Source organism: Melospiza georgiana, chromosome 9 (genome assembly GCF_028018845.1).
Source record: "Melospiza georgiana isolate bMelGeo1 chromosome 9, bMelGeo1.pri, whole genome shotgun sequence".
NCBI classification, from domain to species: Eukaryota; Metazoa; Chordata; class Aves; order Passeriformes; family Passerellidae; genus Melospiza; species Melospiza georgiana.
The window spans coordinates 20,296,490-20,315,935 of NC_080438.1; the positions used below are offsets into that span (position 1 = coordinate 20,296,490).

The following is a 19,446-nucleotide window of genomic DNA, read 5'->3' on the forward strand; positions in this document are numbered from 1 at the left end:
TCCCATAAGACAAATGGCCCTGCTTCTCTCCCCTGAGTAGAATCGTGATGCTGGCTACAAGTGTCTGAGATTTACAGCTTTAAACAGCAGTGATAAGGTGCAGGTAGGGATTTAAGAAAAATGTAAATCTTTTTATTTCCTTCTAGTCAGTGTTGACCTTGTCTGACATTGCCTCAAGGATTCACTCCTCTGGGAATCAGGCTACTGTAATTCTATTTTATGCTGTTCTAGTTCTTACACTGCTCTTATCTGCATAGTATTCCAGTGTCTTCCCAGGTTCAGCATTATTAGCAGCAGGATGAATGCTATTTTCTTTCTTTCTTTCTTCCTTCCTCCTTCTCTAGGGAAGTAGCATGAATAAGTGCAATATTTTCTGTATATGCTGTTTCCTTTGTGCTGTAGTAATTTAATCTTTATATTCCATGCTGTCACTTCCATACCCATCATAAACATCTACTTTCTTCAAAAAGAAAAGAAGATATCTAAGGTGAACACTGCAATTTAAATTATTGTCAGGACTCTCAAGAAACAGAGATAAAAAGTAGATGAAACCTCCTTAAGAACAAAATCTTCTGTTTTACAGGTCCCATTACAGAAATGCAATTCTATCCAGATGCCCCACACGCTTTATGCACAAAGGCACATATTTCCTGAAGAGCTAGAAACACATTCCATAAGAGCACTTGTAAAGGCTATAGGAGCATCACTATAAAATACACACTTCCTCAACAATAAAAAAAAACTTGCAAGAATCTTAGTTCTCTCATCCTTCAAAGACAAGTTAATCAAAATGCTTAACCCAGAGCACATACTCCCTGGAGAAGCTAATGTAGTAATTTACTGGAATTTTCATCTTGAAATTCAGAAAGATGCTGAAGTACATAATTAAGGCTATTAATATTAATTGATGACTTTGCAATTAAGGATGCTTTAACCTGTCATGAGTCTGACCAGCACAGAAAATTAGTCACATTTGCTGTGAGGAGCACATACCAATGTGAACTACTTAAGTTATCAAAGGAAAAGAAACATCTGTGCTCCCATACCACATGTGGTACCAAGTTCTGTGTGTTATTGCAACCAGACACAGTCTGTAACTTGGAACATGCCAATAATTCAACTGCTGTTAACTGCTCAATGAATTAGTTGTCTTCATTAATCACTTAAGTAGGCATGCTATTAACTTAAAACTGAATCAGACTTGTCTAGCCTGTCTTAAAGCAAAAACTACAAGAAGCCAAGTACAGCCCCAACAATTAAGGTTTTGGAGACATACACTAAAGGACTTACTGTGATAATCAGCCCTTTTTCCTGGAAATATTTAACCAGTGGGATTGCATTCTGCTTGAAATTCATTAGTCTTCTTTGAGTGGCTTTCAGGTTATCATCAGGTCTCCCTTGCTGCTCCGCACGCTTCAGTAACCTTTCTTTCAGCCTTTGACTGGAACATGCCAGAAACACCACCAAATCTGGGGTACAGATCTGTGGAAAGAGTAATTCAAGAAGTTTGATTAAGTTGATTATTCAGCACTACAGGACTCAGAAATTCCATTATTATGTGAGGCTCAGATATGTTACATTTGCGTAAGTTGGAACTTGATGTAGTCATTAATTTTCTGTTAGTTTTTTTACAGAAAGTTTGCAGGTTTAAGGAGGGGCTTGTTGATCTTATGTGGAGGTTAGTCAACTTGTTTCACCTGATATGTAAGGAAAAAGTTAATGAAAAAATTTTACTTCACAGCAAAAACCTTCTCTAGGCTATATTCATCATTTTCATTACCAGATGTCTCCCCTACCTAAATTTTTTTTGAAAGAGCAAAATATAGATATCTCATACTCTGCAGGAAAATGGATGCATGGTTTCCATCTGGAAACTCTTTAAGTAAGGTGGTATTTAAAATCCAGCAGCCACTGTGTGATGGTAAGGACCAGGTGAAAACAGACCTGTTCCAAGAGCCCCAATTTCTTATAACACATTATCTATTTCTCAAAATCTCTCTAAAACTTCAGTGCACTTTTCAAGAGGTTGGGTAAGACAGCCAGAAGGGTTTTAATTTGCCCTATCCTTTTCAGTCAGTGTGGTGAGCACTGGTATGTGTCACATCCATCCCTGCACTGTGGTTCAGTAGCTAAAGCCTTGTAGCAATGAAATAAAGAAAAAATTTTGAACTCTAGCTCTTTCCTAGTCAAATCTTATTTATAAGATGTTATCAAACATTTAAAGAAGAGATATCTCTGGTACTTGATGTGGGGAAAGGGGTGACGGACCCACTTTCTTAGGAATACAGCTAAATGTTCACAGGCAATCTTTGGAGGTCACTGCTACTTAGTACCTATGGTGAAAAACCAGAAACCTCTACTGATCCTCAGAAATCTCCACACATCTGTTAAATACTTCCAAGGATGGTGGCTCAATCATTTCCCTGCTCCAATGCTTGACAATCCTTTCCATAAAGCAATTTTTCCTAATATTCAATCTAAGCCTCCCCTGGTGCAACCTGAGACTGCTTCCTCTCACCCAAAAGTCACTCAGACATCTGAATTTGCAGGATTTTTACAATGTGGCTATAAATGTATATAAACTTTATTCATAACATCTGATTTTGTTCTTTCCTCCATCTGGTTGCTGCAAAGACATCTACTTCTCCCTAAAGTTTTCACTAGCTTAGTGCTGTCTTTTAAAACATATTAGAATTCTCTGTAAGCAGCATTTAAGATGAAAACAGTTCATGTTTTTATCTGATTACAGATTAGAAAGGACTTATTTTTTCTCACATACAAGCACAAAGTCATTTCTGCTGGTTTTACTTACCCGAACAAAAAACTTCATACTTTAATTTTAACTAAAAAATCAGTGGCTTCCTATTCTAGAAATGACATAATCTAGTTACAATGCCAACAATTTTGGATGCTCAAGACTGTTAAACAGACATTTTTCTCATTATGTTTTCTATCTGCAGAATAATTTTGTCTTTGTTCAGCTTGATGCAATGCAAATTTGAAAGTCAAATTTGAGCTGTACACTAGTATCACAAAAACATCTACATGTATTCTAACTACTATGGTGTAAGTAGTAACTGATTCATATCTTTATGTTAATTATATAGTTGTTATATTGTTATTGAGGGCCAGAACAAACCAATTAATATTCTGGTCTCTCTGTCTAGGTCTCTCTACCCAATGATGTTAAATTGCATCAAGACAAACCATATTTCTAGCCTGAATAGTCAAAAGTTCCTATGTGGACAATCTGGAAAATTAGTAACTAAGTTTAAAACACAAAATCCCTTCTCAACTGTGTTTCTGTCATTTGAGAGACTACAACATGAAGTATGGTCTGGCCTTTTTTACTGTCAGGCTGAGTACAAAAAGGTTCTTAGGAAGTCAAAAGAAACCAATACAACTTCTCCAGCCTGAGGTGGTGGTCATTAGCCTTTACAAATGAGGCTGCTGACAGAGAAGCATATGGATATGAGGAAGCAGAAAGTGGTGAAAAAGCAGAGCCATATTAAACAGTAAAGAACAGTCTGAAAATCAGCACTAGCAAGAAAGATGGTGGCCTCTTTATCATTACAGAAAATTAAATAGGGGTTAAATGAAAATCAAATTATTTTTTACACACATTGTAGATGATTGGAGACATGAGCACACAAACTACAAAGATAATAGTTCTGGTAATTATTTATGAGTATCTATTAGATTTTGAAACAATTAACCTTATAACCTGTTTTTTTAGAATAATTTCCAGTGGGAAAGAAGCTCTTTCTTACTTCTACCACATGTACCTCAACGTCAACAAAACCAGAGTAACTTTCCCTTCCTTTTTCAGACTATCATAAACAGAGTTAGTCTGTTCATGGAATTAATTAATTATGAAAGTTAATTTTACTACCACAGAATAGCTTTAAGGCACATAATTATTCACATAAAACACTATGAAAGTAAGTTTCTGCGTAAGACTTTCATGCAATATGGACATTATTAAAAGTAGCTTGGTTAAATTAAGGTTGCTTCACTAGTAATAGAAAAATAATGAGGAATTTAGAAATTCAAAAAGCATACAGTACTAAAACCCCCCAAATTATGACACAGATAGGTTCTGAAAGAAAACGCTACAGATTTCAAAGCCTGTTAGCCATGGAACACTGTCTGATGAAAGGGAATGGCTGATGTACCTTGCAGCAGACTGAGCACAGAGACATCTCAAGTCCCTGTGTGGATATCCAGCTGATTGAAGCTTCCTAACATACATTACACAGGGATTCAGAAATTACAACTGGCAATCAGGGATCTAGTAAAGTGGAGGACAAAAGGAGTTTATACAAGTGAGTAGTTTTATTCAGTACTTCCATTTCTGTGTATCCTAATAATAGTGGCAGGAAGATGGCAAGAAATCTTCAGATGTTCCACGCAATAGCTGGCCTCACTTTCAATGCTCAGCACTTCAGGACAGCCCCCACTCAGGACAGCCCCACACTTCACAGCTGTGAAGTGACACCAGACCTCCCCAAAGGAAGGGCTGGAGCTTTTGTGCACCACAAGACTTCACATACAGCATCAAATCTTATAGAGAGTACCTAAGATAAAGAGATCACTCATGAAATTATCAGCCCTGAAGGAAGAGGGTCTCCTTCTGCCTCACACAAACATGAGAGTGCAGCTTACCACAATCAATGTCAGTTCTCTAAAGAAACTTCCCACAGGAAGGGAAGGATCCAAGTGCCACCATGGCTCCATCAGGTGTGCAAGTTCTCATCTGCTTTTAGCTCCCACAAACTGCACTGCCTGCAGAAGTCACTTACTGTTTAAGAAAACAGGAAAACACACCCTGGGCACAGTGGGCTTAATTTCTTTATTTTTTTTTCTAATTGTACAATGAGGATAATAACAAGGTATGACTTGGACAATTCATTAATTAGGTTTAATTATCTCCTTTTGTTTTCGAAAATTGAAAGTTCTCTACAGAATCTGAGTACTGTTGTTGTTCTCTATTTTTTTACAACAGCAATAATACAAAAGACACTATCACAGGTACTAACATTACCTTTTTTCTGACACTGTGAGTTTTTTAATCTGAAATACACTTCACTCACAGAAATAAAATGTCAATGAAAACAATGCTTTGAAATTCACAGATCAAGAAACCTAGTTTCAAATGAAGTATTATCAAAAAATTTTTTTGAAGTGTAAAAAAGTAATTCAAGCATATATGAGGTAGGAAGTCAAAACAGAATCTGATTACAAGATGTGTCTACGAATTCAACTTTTACCTGCAGAATACACATCTTTATCATCAGGAAGCAGTTGAAAACCATGTAAGAAACACAAGGTGCACATAAGGGTAACATTTGTCCTTTATGCACAGGCATACAGACCTAATAGCATTTAATATTATTATTTCTCCTACATGCATTTGCAACCTTCAGGATACACCCTTCAAATGCTATTGATATTTCACTCCTGTTTTCATGAACCACTTTGCTTCTACTTACCTCAACTGTATCTGCCTGCAAGACATGCTTATAAATACTTCTAGCTGCAATGTAACAGAGTAGAGTGAATATATCGACATCTGGGATTACTTCTCTAGAAACATATCTATTCTTCTATGTAAATATGAGTATAAATTGCTTTTTTTCTAACAAAAGAGAAGGGGTTTTATGACTCACTTGAAAATAAACCCATTTTTCAAACTCCCAACTGTTTTTGAGTGTTATGGCTAGGGAATAAGTTTTGTTCTGAGACTCAGCTTGTAGAAAAGTTGCACAGAACCAACACAGACAGGAGAGCTGGGTTCCTTCATGCTGATTTCCCCCAGTACACACATCCTGTGCTCAAGGCAAAGGGTTTTACTCATGTCCAGCAATGCATGTGAGGTAGCACTGTGGGGCTCAGGGAAGGGAATTTGACTACTTGCTAACTGGAACTCAGCTGAAGGGAGAATCTTTGCCTATGGGAACAGACAGGTTTCTGGTTATTCATTTTAAATGAGATGAAGAGCATATGGCATCAACTCAGAATAAAACTGGTGGGTACATCCTCTCATTTTTTAGAATCATATTTACTAGTAAGTAAATCCTACTCTCTTTGAGTCTGAATCTCCTTCCTAAACTGGAACCAGGAGTAAATTGAGAGTAATTCTATGCAAGTTGATGGTGTTATTGACATTAAGCAGTATAAGTGGAAAGATGCTCTCTTTTCTCTGGGGATATTTTCTACATCTCTTCTTGTTAGTGAGAATAGTGTGGTTGTTTGCTAGAAATTAGATGATTACACTCTCTCATTATTCCTTGTTAGGCAAAAGATGAAAATGCTCTGTTTCTTAATTCCTGGTATGTTCTACCAGATACTCCTGAGAAAACTGACAGCTCATGAACAATTGCCATTAATTTAACAGTGCATCTTTATTCTTGTTGGTAAAGGTTACTAGCAAGCTGGTTTATGTCCTTTGTATGTGTGCTCTCCCTTGTAATTACTTATTTGCTTTTTATAGTTCCATCTTTGCTGGGTTATTAGACCGTTTGCATAGTTTTTTCTTGGTTTAGAAATGCAAAATCATGAATCATGTTGTCAAATAATGAATCCTGCTGATAGAATCTGTTTCTGGTAGCTTCTTTTGAACCATATTCATACTGCCCAGAAAATAAATTTCCAGCAAATTGCCTAGAGTATATAATTAGGCAGACTGGTGTCTTTGGGAACAAGTGATTCAGCTTTCCACCTGTGTCAGGCAGCTAACTAATAAAAATCCCTATCTGTTAACACAAATGCTAGTGATACTAAGAAAGGACTCTAAAGCAGACCTCTGCTCCAGAACTGCTCAGCAGGCACCTCAATCCACTCTGAACTCAGAGCATAGGTACTGTTCTGAGGACCAGCAATGGATGAGCTCTCCTTTGTCCACTCTGACTAGCAGAGAAGAGCCCTTGCCCAGAAAACCTGGAAACCTGAGGCCTAGGGTTGCTTACCCAACAGAAAACTGACCTACAGCTTGTCTTTCTCTGGAGAGTGCTCCAGCTCCAGGGCAGGAGAATGGTAAGACCATTCCACAGGCCTCCTGGTCAGGCTTGGCTTAAAGAGAGCAATGTAAAATTCACAGGGAAAAGACAGTGAACAAAGGGACCACAGCAAAGCAGACTGCTCATGTGGCAGTCCTCAAACTGCTCACACAGGTCTCTGGGTACATATTTAGTAGGGGATTCTACCTGGATCAGTGAAGTAGAGATCAGGGAAAAGGGAGATAGAAATTTAGGGGGAGAAGGAATAAAGAAAACACATTTGCTGCGATACACAAAAAATATCTTTACCAGAACAAAAATCTATTGCAAAAACCAGGTCCTTTCCCCTTAAGAAGCTTCTCAACATCCACCTCCCTGGTTGCTCTGGAGGTCACACTCTTGGCCAGGAACAGCAGGTTTTCTGTGAGAAGCTCTTTGCAGAGCAGCAGCTTGGCAGTCAGACCCTCAGGCAGACCCTGCCACACACACCTGCGTCACACCTGGAGGGCACTGCAGGCATCCTTTCTGCCTGGAGGTCTGTGTCAGCTTTGGAGGAACAGGACTGCTCTCCTCAGCCTCTGAGAGTCCCCAGGCATTTCTCACCATCCTATATTGTGCCACCTGCACAGTTCTACTTTATCCCAATTATTCTCGTAATAATTTTCCTAAGGAATATACCTGAGAGTTAAAAAATAACTCAGATTACAGCCAAGATGAGTAGTTATTCATTGGAGGTATATGCATTTATGAATATTCCTAAGAGCATTTTAAACAAAGAATCTGATAAAATTTATTACCTCTGTTTATTATTTAAATTAAGATTTTACTCACATATAGTCTTGACCTAGGCCATATAAGACAAAAATTTTCTTAAAATTTTTACATAAATAGTTTTCCTCTTTTTTCAAGCAGTTGAATTACATTCATTAATGAACATCCATTGGTTCTAATACCTGTTCTACATTTATTTCACTATTAACAAAAATTACAGTGAGTATATTTGAAGCAAACTATATCTGAACTTACTCTATTGACACTAACAAAGAGGGAAGTTACATATGAATGACTGGAAGTAGTGGAAAAAAACAAACCAAAGCAATAATTGAAATTAACTGTAAAATACAGTTAATTGTTTCTCCTGGGAAGGATAAAAACCATGTGAGAGATTACACAGAAAGTCAAAATGCAATTTCTTGACAAGCCATTGGAGTTCAATACACCAGTCAGAGGCATTTTATTGCAGCATTGCAGGACAGAAGATATTTAACATGCTTCAGCATGCTGACACTGCAGGTGGCTCGCTGAATTTCAAGATGACAGGTTAATGGTAAATAAACCATTTTCTCCTTGGCATTTTCAAGTGTGTCCTTGAAACCTAAACACCTTCTGCTATTTGCACTCAGCAGAGATCATGGATACCTATGAAATTTGTGGTTTAGGACAGCTTTATGCCTAGGCTCAAACTGAAACTCTAAATACATCAGTATTAAATCTGCACTGCTATGCAGGAGTTCAAACTGAGAAAAATACAGAAATTATCATATATTTAAAAGGAATATATAAAATGGAAGTCCTGCTTGGTTTTAAGACATTAAAATTCATGTTTTCATTTTTTCCCTACAACTGTGACTGCTTGGAACTTCACAGCTTTATTAAAAGTACCCCTATCAAAAGTATTGGCAGTATCGACTCTGCTCTTTGGAAATAAGAAATGAGAGGGTCAGGACTTGGCAACAATCCCAGACTTCCAATAAGAGGAATTTACTTATTAAACTCAAAGAGAAAAATACAGGACTTCAACTTGGCTAAAAAGTTCAAAGAAAACTGAGATAAACTCAAAGAATACTGCAGTGCTCATGGCTGAATTCTTCCAGGCTGCAGGAAGGCTGCAATGAGTAGCTGAGCATTCAGAAATGGAGCTGGTGTAAGTGACCAGAATGGCCAATGTGCTGCTGGCTGGTGAGCACTGCTGAAACTCTGAAAACATCTCTGATGCTATCTTAAAAACTTCTTTGCTGCTCAAAAAACATGGATGACAGGAACAGTGTTATTAACAAAACTCAATTGGAAAGAAGGGGAGAAAAGCTTAAATTCAAATATAAAATTCCTCTGATGTGTAAAGTGGTTTCTAATGCACTTATTCCAGACTGACATTACTGCATGGAAGCAGTGTTTGTTACTTCTGGTTTCTAGATTTGAACAGAAAGAGAAATACTGTGTGTGCTGCAAATGATACATTGCTTTATTTTAGGCACTTTAGTCACTGAGATGCAACGTGTTTTAATACAATTCTGCCTAGCAACATGTTGAGAACTTACTGTCCACATGAGAGTCTGGCAACATAATAAGGAAGGAATCATCATCTTTTAGCTATACCTATGTATGGGAATGTTAGCATAAGTTGGTTTGCTTTGACTAGTTTACTAAAAATAACATTTTTTTCCCAGAGAAAAGTTCAGCTTCTGGATTAGTCAAAGGGATAAAAATGTGCTGGTAGTACCAAGAGCAATTGCAAGTGAAGTTTAACAAGCAGTTGTTATCATGATGCATTTCTATAACAGAATGTTATGCAGGACAGGTACTGTAACTACAGCTCAGACATACATGTATCCATTTGATTTTTCCACAAGATGAAGAGATTATGAAAGCCCAATGTCAAGTTTTAGTAACAGCTCTGTGAGCCATAAGACTGAAGGAAGTAATTTAGCATAAATTATTTGTTACGTTAAAGATGACTGCAAACACAGCAGAGTTAGATTTTACATGTGCTTTCAAGAGAAACCAGGCACCTCTGTTGTCCTTTTCTGTTGCCCCCCACAATTCACTATCTATGTTCTTGGAGTTTGTGTTTGTGTAAACAATGGTAAAGAATTCATATGTGTCACATAAATTTTTCTGCTGTTTTCAGGTACTTAAGCATTTGAGACATAATGGTCTCAAAGGGACCATCTGTAGGAATAAGCATTTGCTGATGACAAAGCTAGTGATAGAAATAAGAATTAATTCTTCTTCAAAAGTTCTTATCAACAGATCTCAGTGTTCTACAGGGAAAGTCTTTGTAAGAATGTGGCACAGGTGCAATTTGCATTTTGTGGGATTTCACCATTTTCTTCAAAGGATGTTCCATTGCTTAGTAGATCTAATTAAAATTGTCTTACTAGTTAATCAAAACTTTCTTTGCTGAAATTTCAACTAATTATTTCTCACTTTGTCACTTTTGGCTAATGAGAACAATTCTCCTACACAGTGCTAGAAAGAAAGCTGTAACATTTCTCAGCTGCAGAAAACCCCCTACTATCTCTAATTGCAGACCTAGACAAATTATCACAACAGTTAATTACTGAATTCTCCAAAACTCAATTGCACTTCCTATTGAGGAACCTCTGAGTGCCTGGAAAATGTTTGTATGCTTCATGTAAATTACCTGACATGCCATGGGTGACTGTGAGCCTGTGAAGGATCATCAGTACCACAACTGCTGATAGTCCCTTTTCCTTAACACAAAACCTTCCTACCAAGGTGTGCAGCATTAGGGCTTACTAAACAGAGAATTTTAAAGAAACAAGTATATTTTGTTTCTTTAAAATATAAATCCAAGATAAAGCACTGAATGTATCTCACTGGAGATGTTGATATAGGATTGAATGTTGAAATATATATAGCTTTTGTACATTTATTTCCATGGCCTCACATATGTTCATATTACAGGTCAACTGCAAAGAAAGATGGAAATGAGGGAGTCTGAACAGACAGCCTGTGCTCCTGTAAAAGGCCTGGAATTCCTTCTTTCCTGTACTTTTTTAGAACAGGTAAGATTGAAAGGTGTCCTTATGTGAAGTGCTCCTGGACTTTTTGAAAGACTTAGTGGTTTATCTTTCAGGTAGAATCAGGCTTTGAGGAGTCTGATTTATAAATCCCAATTGGCTGAGAATGAAGGAACTCTCTGTGACTATAATTAAGTGTTATTGTTTGTTTTCCTGTCCTTAATTTGAGACTAGGATACTTAATTCCTCTCACTTCCTCCAGTTTCATATTCCCCATTCTTTCATCAAAAACAACAGCAGCATAAAATTATGCACCAAGAAATGCTCTTAACACTATCACACTGGACCAAAAAATGACACAAGGAAATGATCATTAAGTATACATTTCTGCTGTTTAACTTCTAAAATAGTCAATCTTCCCTTTTGTTAATTATAAGGAGATAGAGCTGGCAGTCACTGCTATTTCCTGTAATAACTATTTTGTCTGTTTCCTTTAATTTCCTCAATTCAGTTTTCTAAATTTTGCCCAGAATAATACCTTATAAAGCACATTAATGAAATGCCTCATTAGCTGCTTTGTTTTGTTACTTCTGCCTTGGTAATGCCACTGAGAATTCTAAGTACAGAAACAGCAGTAGACCAGCAATTGTGAAAGACTTTGAAACATTCTGCATGTAGGCATTCTAAGAATTTAGCTCTGAAACTGCAATCACTTCTTGTGACCATAACTGTTATGTTAGCAGCACTTGATCAGAAAATGACATCAGCTGTTTGTTTTTCCACTGAATTAAAGTATTTTTAGATTAGTTTAAAATACACACATGAAAACAGCATGTCAATAGTACTCAGGAATACAGTTTTAGCTCACTAAACCTTGGAATTGTAGTTTAGAATAACCACAATGACCTTATTTTCTTTAAAAAAGCACACTTTCTGGTTTATAAAAGCTTGCAAAGCATGGGTAGTTTTAGCCTTTTTTTAATTCATCTTTTCAATGCCCTGTAATAAACTTGACACTAAAAGCACTGTGAAGACATGCATTGCTTTAACTATGCTTCTCTAAATGGAGATTATGTTGAACAAATAGATATGGAAATATAATATTTTTCTACTTTCTAAATCATTAAGATACAGAAAATATTCACTGTTAGATTTCATGTGTTTTTCTTCTTCATCTTGAGAGGACTTTCATTACAAGACAAAAGGCTTGGATTCTTGGTTATATTATCACATTGTCTTTTTACAAGATAGTTGGTCTTCAGACAACAGGACGTAACATAACATAAATCTTTTGTTAACATGTAATTATGTACTTGCAAAGATTTTTCTTGGAATCTGACCAATTATTTCAACAAACCTAACTGTTGTAGAGATGTGTAAGTCATTTTAAGAATAAAAACACTCTCTTACTTGGTCCTCAAAGGAGATTGCCTGGGCAACATCTCTGGGAAATCCATCAATCACTATCCCCTCTTCATCAGGGATCTGCATTAATCTCTGCTTTATCTCAGTGATGGTTGTTTCCTTTCACAGAGAAAATAAGTTAGTTATTTAATATCGTAAAGGAAGTTTTCTTGATGGTGCACATTACTACAAGATGTATTAACCCTTGAAAGTAAATATGAACATAGGAAACACTGTACCTGAGGAGCCAGTTCTCCAGTAGTAATTATTTTGGCAATTAGGCTCCATTTTCTATTGCTGCTTGTGTTGTGGATTTTCTTCCTTAACAATTCACCAACTGATATGTAGTTAAATCCATAACGTTCTGCTATTTTCAGACTCTGGGTCCCTTTACCACTTCCTGGGCCACCTAGCATGAATCATAGGCAAAACATTAAATTAAGCTTTCATCAGAAGTACCCAGTCACAGGTGAAATCTTTGCTATTGGCACCAATTTTCCAAACATTATTAGAGTAAATCTCACAGTGGCATGACCTGTTACCAACCATGTGTCTCATCTACTGGATCATAAACATAACAGTTTGTAAAATGAAATTTTAAAAAAGAATACAAATCCACTTGCAAAATAAAACTAAGTCCTCTTTGAGGTTGACCTCATTCTAAAGCCATTCCTGGAATGGAGCTTTTCTTGATCCACAGTAGAGGAGGAGACAAATGAACTATTCCCTTCTTAAGCTCTATGAATCCAGAGATAGAGCCAGATAGTCTGAAGTGCGTTCATGTCAGAAAGAATCAAACTTGGTTAAATAAGCCAATTAAATCAATGAACTAGTCATGAAATGGAACTAATAAAATCTGCTCCTAAATATGCTTACAAAAGATTCTGAGGTTTCCTTATTTTAAAATTAAAAAAAAAATTAAATAATCATCTGAGATGTTTCCATAGTGATTTGGTACAAGGACTCTTATTGAACCATGCAATACCAGCTTTTGGTATTGATGCTTGAAGCATCTGACAGAAAAGAAATTAGGTTCAGCTGGCTAGACAACTTGAAGAATAAAGAGACCCTTCAATATATGCAGCCCAGGCTAAAAGGGAATCAAAATCACTGAAAACAGGTATATTACATAGCAGGGAAAGCTGCAGGGAAGGTGAGCTGGACAGCAGCAGCAAGAATGCATGTAAAACAATCAGAACATGTCTGAACTAAAAGGACATGTTATGATGTGATAAGCAGAAAATCTGGAACTCAATATTTAAAACTAAGAAATTGTGTTTCTAAAAATAAATATTTATGTGTAGAAAAATGTATTGTACTGAAGAGTATAAAAAGCAAATCAAAACCAAATGTTTTGATAATAATACCAATCCTAAGTAGCTATAGTTTGGGGGATTCTTTTGAGAACACTGAATTTTATTTCGACAGAAAAAGAATCAAGATTTTTTAAAAATATACACTTTTTATTAATTTAAAAAATACAGCAATGCAATGAAAGAAATCTGAATACACTGAGCTTCTTGTTAGTAACTATGTAAATCTTTTTATATTATCTGTAATATTCCCATAAATAGCTTTTAAGCATTTTTATAACCAATACAGTTCTGGCTGCAGGATAAGCTTTCCAGCATTTGTACACGTATGCTTAGGGCACTCTCTGTAACCAGGCTCCAAGCTGCACCCCAATATTACTGTCACACAACTTTCAGTGTCACCAGCAGTCACTTGGACCTCTCTGTGCCCCAGTGCTGTGATGCTGATGCTGCACCTGCCCTTTGGAACAAAGACCAGGAGCCATTTCAAGAGTGCACAGAGAATTGTGCCTTTTGCTATCATGTGCCCATACCCTGCCCACAGTTCAGTTATGTCCCTGGGGGAAAAAAACAAAACAGTTTTATCATTATCCAATGAGTTTAAATAATGTTTCCACAAGCATTTATCTGTAATACCCAACTAGACAACACAGCTACAGACATTCATAAAACACACATGTAAAAAAATGAAAGAAAAACTGTAGCTTATATAGTAAGATCACAGCTGAAAAATCTTTGCTCTCATTCAGTTCACTTGGTGTTTCTGTTGTAAAAAGACATAAGCTTCTCTCTTCTTTCAGCAGATTACAGCTACTTAGGTTCTACAGCTATTCTTTCATTTCAGTAATTCCAGGTGATCTACATGGGTTTAGTTTTTCAGCTTGGACTCTCTCCTTCATAGACAGCTTAGCTATCTATCCTCTTAGAATAAAGAATGCTCTCCTTCTGTAGGTACACAAGCATCTGATACAGCAGGAATCATCTTGTCCACTGAAGTGGCTATAAAGCACTTCTGCTCCAGTTCCCCCTGCTCCCTTTCATGCTCAGCCTTCTCCATAAAAAATGCATTTCACTGAACCTTACAAGTTTGAAACAGACGTGTTGCACCCAGCAACAATAAAAATGCAAAACACGCAATGTGCAGAAACTTTAAAAATTGGAAACAAGGAAAATAGTGCTCGTGTTCCAACACAGATACAAAAGGTGGCAGAAAACCAGAACTGATACCTGATAAAACATCAGTCTGTAATAGTACAAAATAGCTAAAAAACCCCATGTTTGAAACAAGTAGATAGACTTCACACTTCTGTTAGGGAGAGCTCTGCTTTGCCAGTAAAGAGAAACCAAAAAACAAAACAAAACAAAAAAAAAAGTGTAGCTCAGCACTTCTGTTCTTTCAATCTGAATTGCAATCAGAAAATAGCTAATAAAGTGTTTGGTTTAATATTCATAAACTTCCAACACATTTGTTTCTATCAATCCAAACACATCCCAAACACATAATCCAAATCAATCCAAATCAATCCAAACACATAATATCAAGATGATATTATCTGTTTACAATCTGAGGGGACACATTCAGGTAACAAAATAAGGGAAAAGTGATAGGACAAAATTACTTCCCACAGCACATCACAATTTATCATACTATGTATCTATTCCTGACTCTTTGATAAATCACACTGACAAACTGTTCACAAGAAAGAAAAAATCAAATCCCTTTCGTTTTTTGTTCTTTTAACTTATTCTGAGGTAGATTACTCAAGGAAAGTATGATTATTTTACATATTTTGAGAAGATGTCTAGACTAGGGAACACTTGTTGCATCTAAAATTAAGTTTCCTAACAGGTTTCAAGTAAAGATTTGTGTGCCCAAAAAGTGTTATTAAAGCAATTGTTTTAATCTAATTCTGTTCATTATTTCAATTTTGCATATATTGTTGCAAATTCAGAATTAATTCAACTAAGAATAAAATTTCTGAAAATACTTCTTCCTTTAAAATCTGACTGTGGACTAGATTTAATAAATCAATAGGCAGCTGCCTGCTGACAGCACTTTATTTGATCTAGCCCTTACACTTTGATCTCAAAAGGAAGGTGTATTCTTTTAATATTAAGTAATATATTGAAGAAAGTGCGGCTTAAAAACATAGTCAACTAAGGTGCTAATGACACCAGATAATTAATATTTTAAGATCTCTAAATTCAAGCTATACTAACAGTACAAATTTGTTTCTTAAAAGTATATTAGGAAGCACATTTTTAAACACAATCTCATTTACTAGTGTTATAATGCCTTAGAAACTTAATTTTTGCATTGATTCAGATGAGTGCCCTCCTGGCTGGTTCCATCTGATTTTTCTGAAATCCAGTCATACGCTCACTATGTAGCTTTATAGCTTTATCTTTCACCAGAGGTTTCTTCTGCAAACCCAGAAAAAGAACAAAGTGCCCACCTTTATAAGTGAGTTCTCTTCAGCCCTGGAGCTACCTGGTTCATTATAAGGATGATAGATATTTCATAAAGCAAAGAAGTTGTAAAAACCTTTATGGAAGCATTAAAAAGATCTTGAGCTAATGCATTAAAAAAGAAAAGTTCACCGAATATGTGAAGCAGAAGACAGGTCCTTAACTTCATTTCTGTCCCTGACAGTGACTGGGACCAGCACCACCTGAGCAAGGCAGGATGATCAGTTATCTCTAATTAGACAAAAATACATTATTTCACTGATTTTTTTTTTGTTGTTGTTGGCATTAGATGCAAACTCAAAATATGCAACACATTTTTTGTGTCCAATATCTCTTGAAATGAACAGTATAATTTTTTTTTCTCTTTTATTCAGTTACTTTTTCTAACATGTGTTTTTATGTGCTTTCTCAATAGAAAGTTGAATTTGGGAGACATTGACTTGATACTGTACAAAAATGGACAATAGCTGCTAAGCTACATAGAGTATTGTGTTTCTATCAGATCACACTGTAATAGATTCAGAGAAACTCAGTGGGAATATAAACCTGAAATAGCCTTTGTGGAATGTTTACAACGTTCCCTATATAAATGGGAGAAAAGAAAAGCTCTGTAAAATCCATGGTCTGTTCACTGCATGCTGGTGTTCAAGGATTTCACTTCAAATACACTCGCACTCAGTTCCAGAGGTGAAAGCCAATCTCTCTTTATCTCACTTAAATCAAACCTTCATTCATCACTCTCCTGCAATTGAGCTACATAGATTTCAATGCATTAAGAGCCTTCTGTGGTCACTGAAAAGGAGCCAGTTATTCTTCTTTATGGAAAGGAAATGTAGCTAATTAATTAAGATGAAAGAAAGGTATGTGCTATTTCTCCACCTAATTGCAATCTTCACATTTCAGCAATACATAGAGAGATTTTCATATTGAAATCTATAACCCTGAAACAAAGATTAGGAAAATTCAAATGCCTTGAGCAATTGCTTTGGCATACCACAGATACTTTAAAAAATGCCTGGTCTTCTGTTTCCAATCTATTCCAATATCTTGTTTCTGAGAACTGCTGGATGCAGAGCCTAGAGGACATGCTGTTCCTAGAGTTTCCATTCTGTAGTACAGAGAAGACATTTCTGTTCCCTTTTATTACACGACATATATTCTCTGTTATGGAAGCAATATATCTCTTTATTATGAATAAAGCTTTATACACTAAAAATGTAATTCTCCATCACTGGGCACCTGTGCTGTAACTCTTTAAGCCATCCAGAGAATCAGATAATTAGGCCTGGTGGTAACATTTCTAAAGACAACTACCTAGCTGATAAGGAAACTGATGCAAAGAACTTAAATTCATGAACAGAAAAAAATATTGATTTACACTTAACCTGCAGGTATTTTTTAATAACCTATGCTTGTCTGAGGCTGGAGAGTATGAGCTGCTTAGAAAGAACACTAAACAGCTCACAAGAGAGAACTCTAGGAGAGAGCACAATTAACTAATGTGAACTGAGTGCTCGCTCTCTGTGAAGCTGGAACAGGATTCATTCGCCAAGTGGGCCTGAGGATTAATTTACCAATGCAATGAACTAGTGACAGTGTCACTCCAACTGGGCATACCAATAATTTGACAAGGGTCTAAGTATAGAGGACAACAGTTCTCTATCACCTTTTTGAGATGGCTTACACATTATTTTAAAATACCCCATTTTTTGTGATCAGCTTTGAGTATATCTGAGTGTTTTAGTTCAATCCCAAGCATGATTTGGAAGAACACTTTGTTTCACATGGTGCTGCTGCCTTGAAATGCATGAACCAGGTTTAGATAAGATGAAATCAAACTGGCAGATGTGCTCATAAGCAAATCATGAGCTCTCCAGCTGCTAAGAGGCATCCAGTTTACAGAGCACGAGTGCAGGTGCTTGCTGTGACCCCTAAAATCCTTACAGTGGGAATGCCGTGTCCAGCACTAACAATTTCACACTCTCAATTGGCCTGCACAACTTGCTATGGCAGATGGAAAAAATGTATTGAAATTCATACAAGCATTCAATGTATTTGCACTACAAATCAAAAGGCAAAGCAGAAGTGATAAAATCTTGTCAAAATGACTGCCTTCATACCTATGACAAGGATAATTTTTGGTCGAGGTCTTGCAGGGTCAAACACATCGTACTCCTCAATTAGCTCAGCAGTTTCAGAAAGGTCAGTGTCACTTTCTATGGAGAACTGTTGGATCGGAGGCAGCCGGTCGTAGCGTCGGTAGGGGAAGTTAGAGTTATCAGGCATCACTGTAAAATAGTAAGATAAACTGGGAATTGTGGAAATAGGCAGAAAACTCAAAATCTGTTCTGTACACAGATTTAAATAAGTATCACACATAAAGTATAAACATCTCATAATTTTACATTGTGTTTGCTGTTGCTATATTAGATATTTTTGACCTCTAAATAACTAATTTATTAAATCACAACCACCCAGAGTCAGTTTTCTCTGGTGTATGTTTTCAAGCACACCAGGTTTTCTATGAACATCTGCCCATAGCACCCAGAGTTCAGCAGGGGCCTCTGAGAAGAAAAGCTTTATATTGTGCAGATAACCTCTACTATTAAGCAGGACTCTTGTAGTGATACATGTTGTACACAGAGATAGAGACAGTATTCTTGCTGATTATCTTCATGAAATGTTGGATGGCAAGGAAAAATAACTATGGCAACTGAAATAACAGCTAATTACTCTTTGTTAACATTAAAAATAAAATAATTACAGGTATTTGTATGACATCTGCTTAGATTTTATGAGATGCACTTTTTCTAAGAGTTTATAATTTATATTTTATTTAGTAAATTAGCATATGGCTCCAAAGTAAATGTAGAAAAACACGTAATGTAACTGCACTGAAGTTGGTGTGTATGTCATCCATAGGGACCAACTGAAAACACAAGCCAAGTTCACTGTGTCGTCTCTGCCCCATCTTTGCAAATGTTGTCGGCAGGATACAAGAAATCCCTCCACTGGTGTGCTAAACATTTACTCAGCAAACATCCATCATTTGGCTGGAAAATTATCACAATTTCCTCTACTGCCTAGCATCCATTACAGCAGGAGAAAAACAAGTGCCAAAAAGCAAGGAAACAGAATTCTTGACTCCTTTGCCTACAGATAATCAGAATCAGGCATAATCTATAGAAGTATAAAATAATTCAGTTGTGGATGTAAAACCATACACAGTTGAAGAAATAGAATAATTTTAAAATTTAATACATTACCATTCCTGAAAAATGACCTCCGGGACTGTCCTCCATTGAGCGGAGGCAGGGTCTTCTTTTCTGGGCTGACAAAAGTGTCCCATTTTACTTTTTCTGGCCCTCCAAGCTCTTTTACTTTCTGCAAACAGCTTTCCAAATATTCAATTGGGTCATCAGGTTTGTAACACATTAATCCATTCAACAGACTCTGAAATGTAAGATCAGAAACACAGACTGTAATGACAGAGGCCAA

At 36.4% G+C, this 19,446-nt stretch overlaps 1 protein-coding gene across 2 annotated transcripts in view; it reads right to left on the bottom strand.

Moving 5' to 3' along the window:
- AK5 (adenylate kinase 5) overlaps positions 1-19,446 on the bottom strand; it is a 98,951-nt gene that overhangs the window by 62,434 nt on the left and 17,071 nt on the right. For both annotated transcript variants that reach the window (XM_058029752.1, XM_058029754.1), the window contains exons 2-6: positions 19,215-19,401; positions 18,069-18,236; positions 12,406-12,575; positions 12,173-12,286; positions 1,291-1,482 (exon numbers count right to left, since the gene is read on the bottom strand). In XM_058029752.1, coding sequence (XP_057885735.1) covers positions 1,291-1,482; positions 12,173-12,286; positions 12,406-12,575; positions 18,069-18,236; positions 19,215-19,383 — 813 coding nt within the window. In that variant the 5' untranslated portion in view covers positions 19,384-19,401. The remainder of the gene's footprint in view (positions 1-1,290; positions 1,483-12,172; positions 12,287-12,405; positions 12,576-18,068; positions 18,237-19,214; positions 19,402-19,446) is intronic.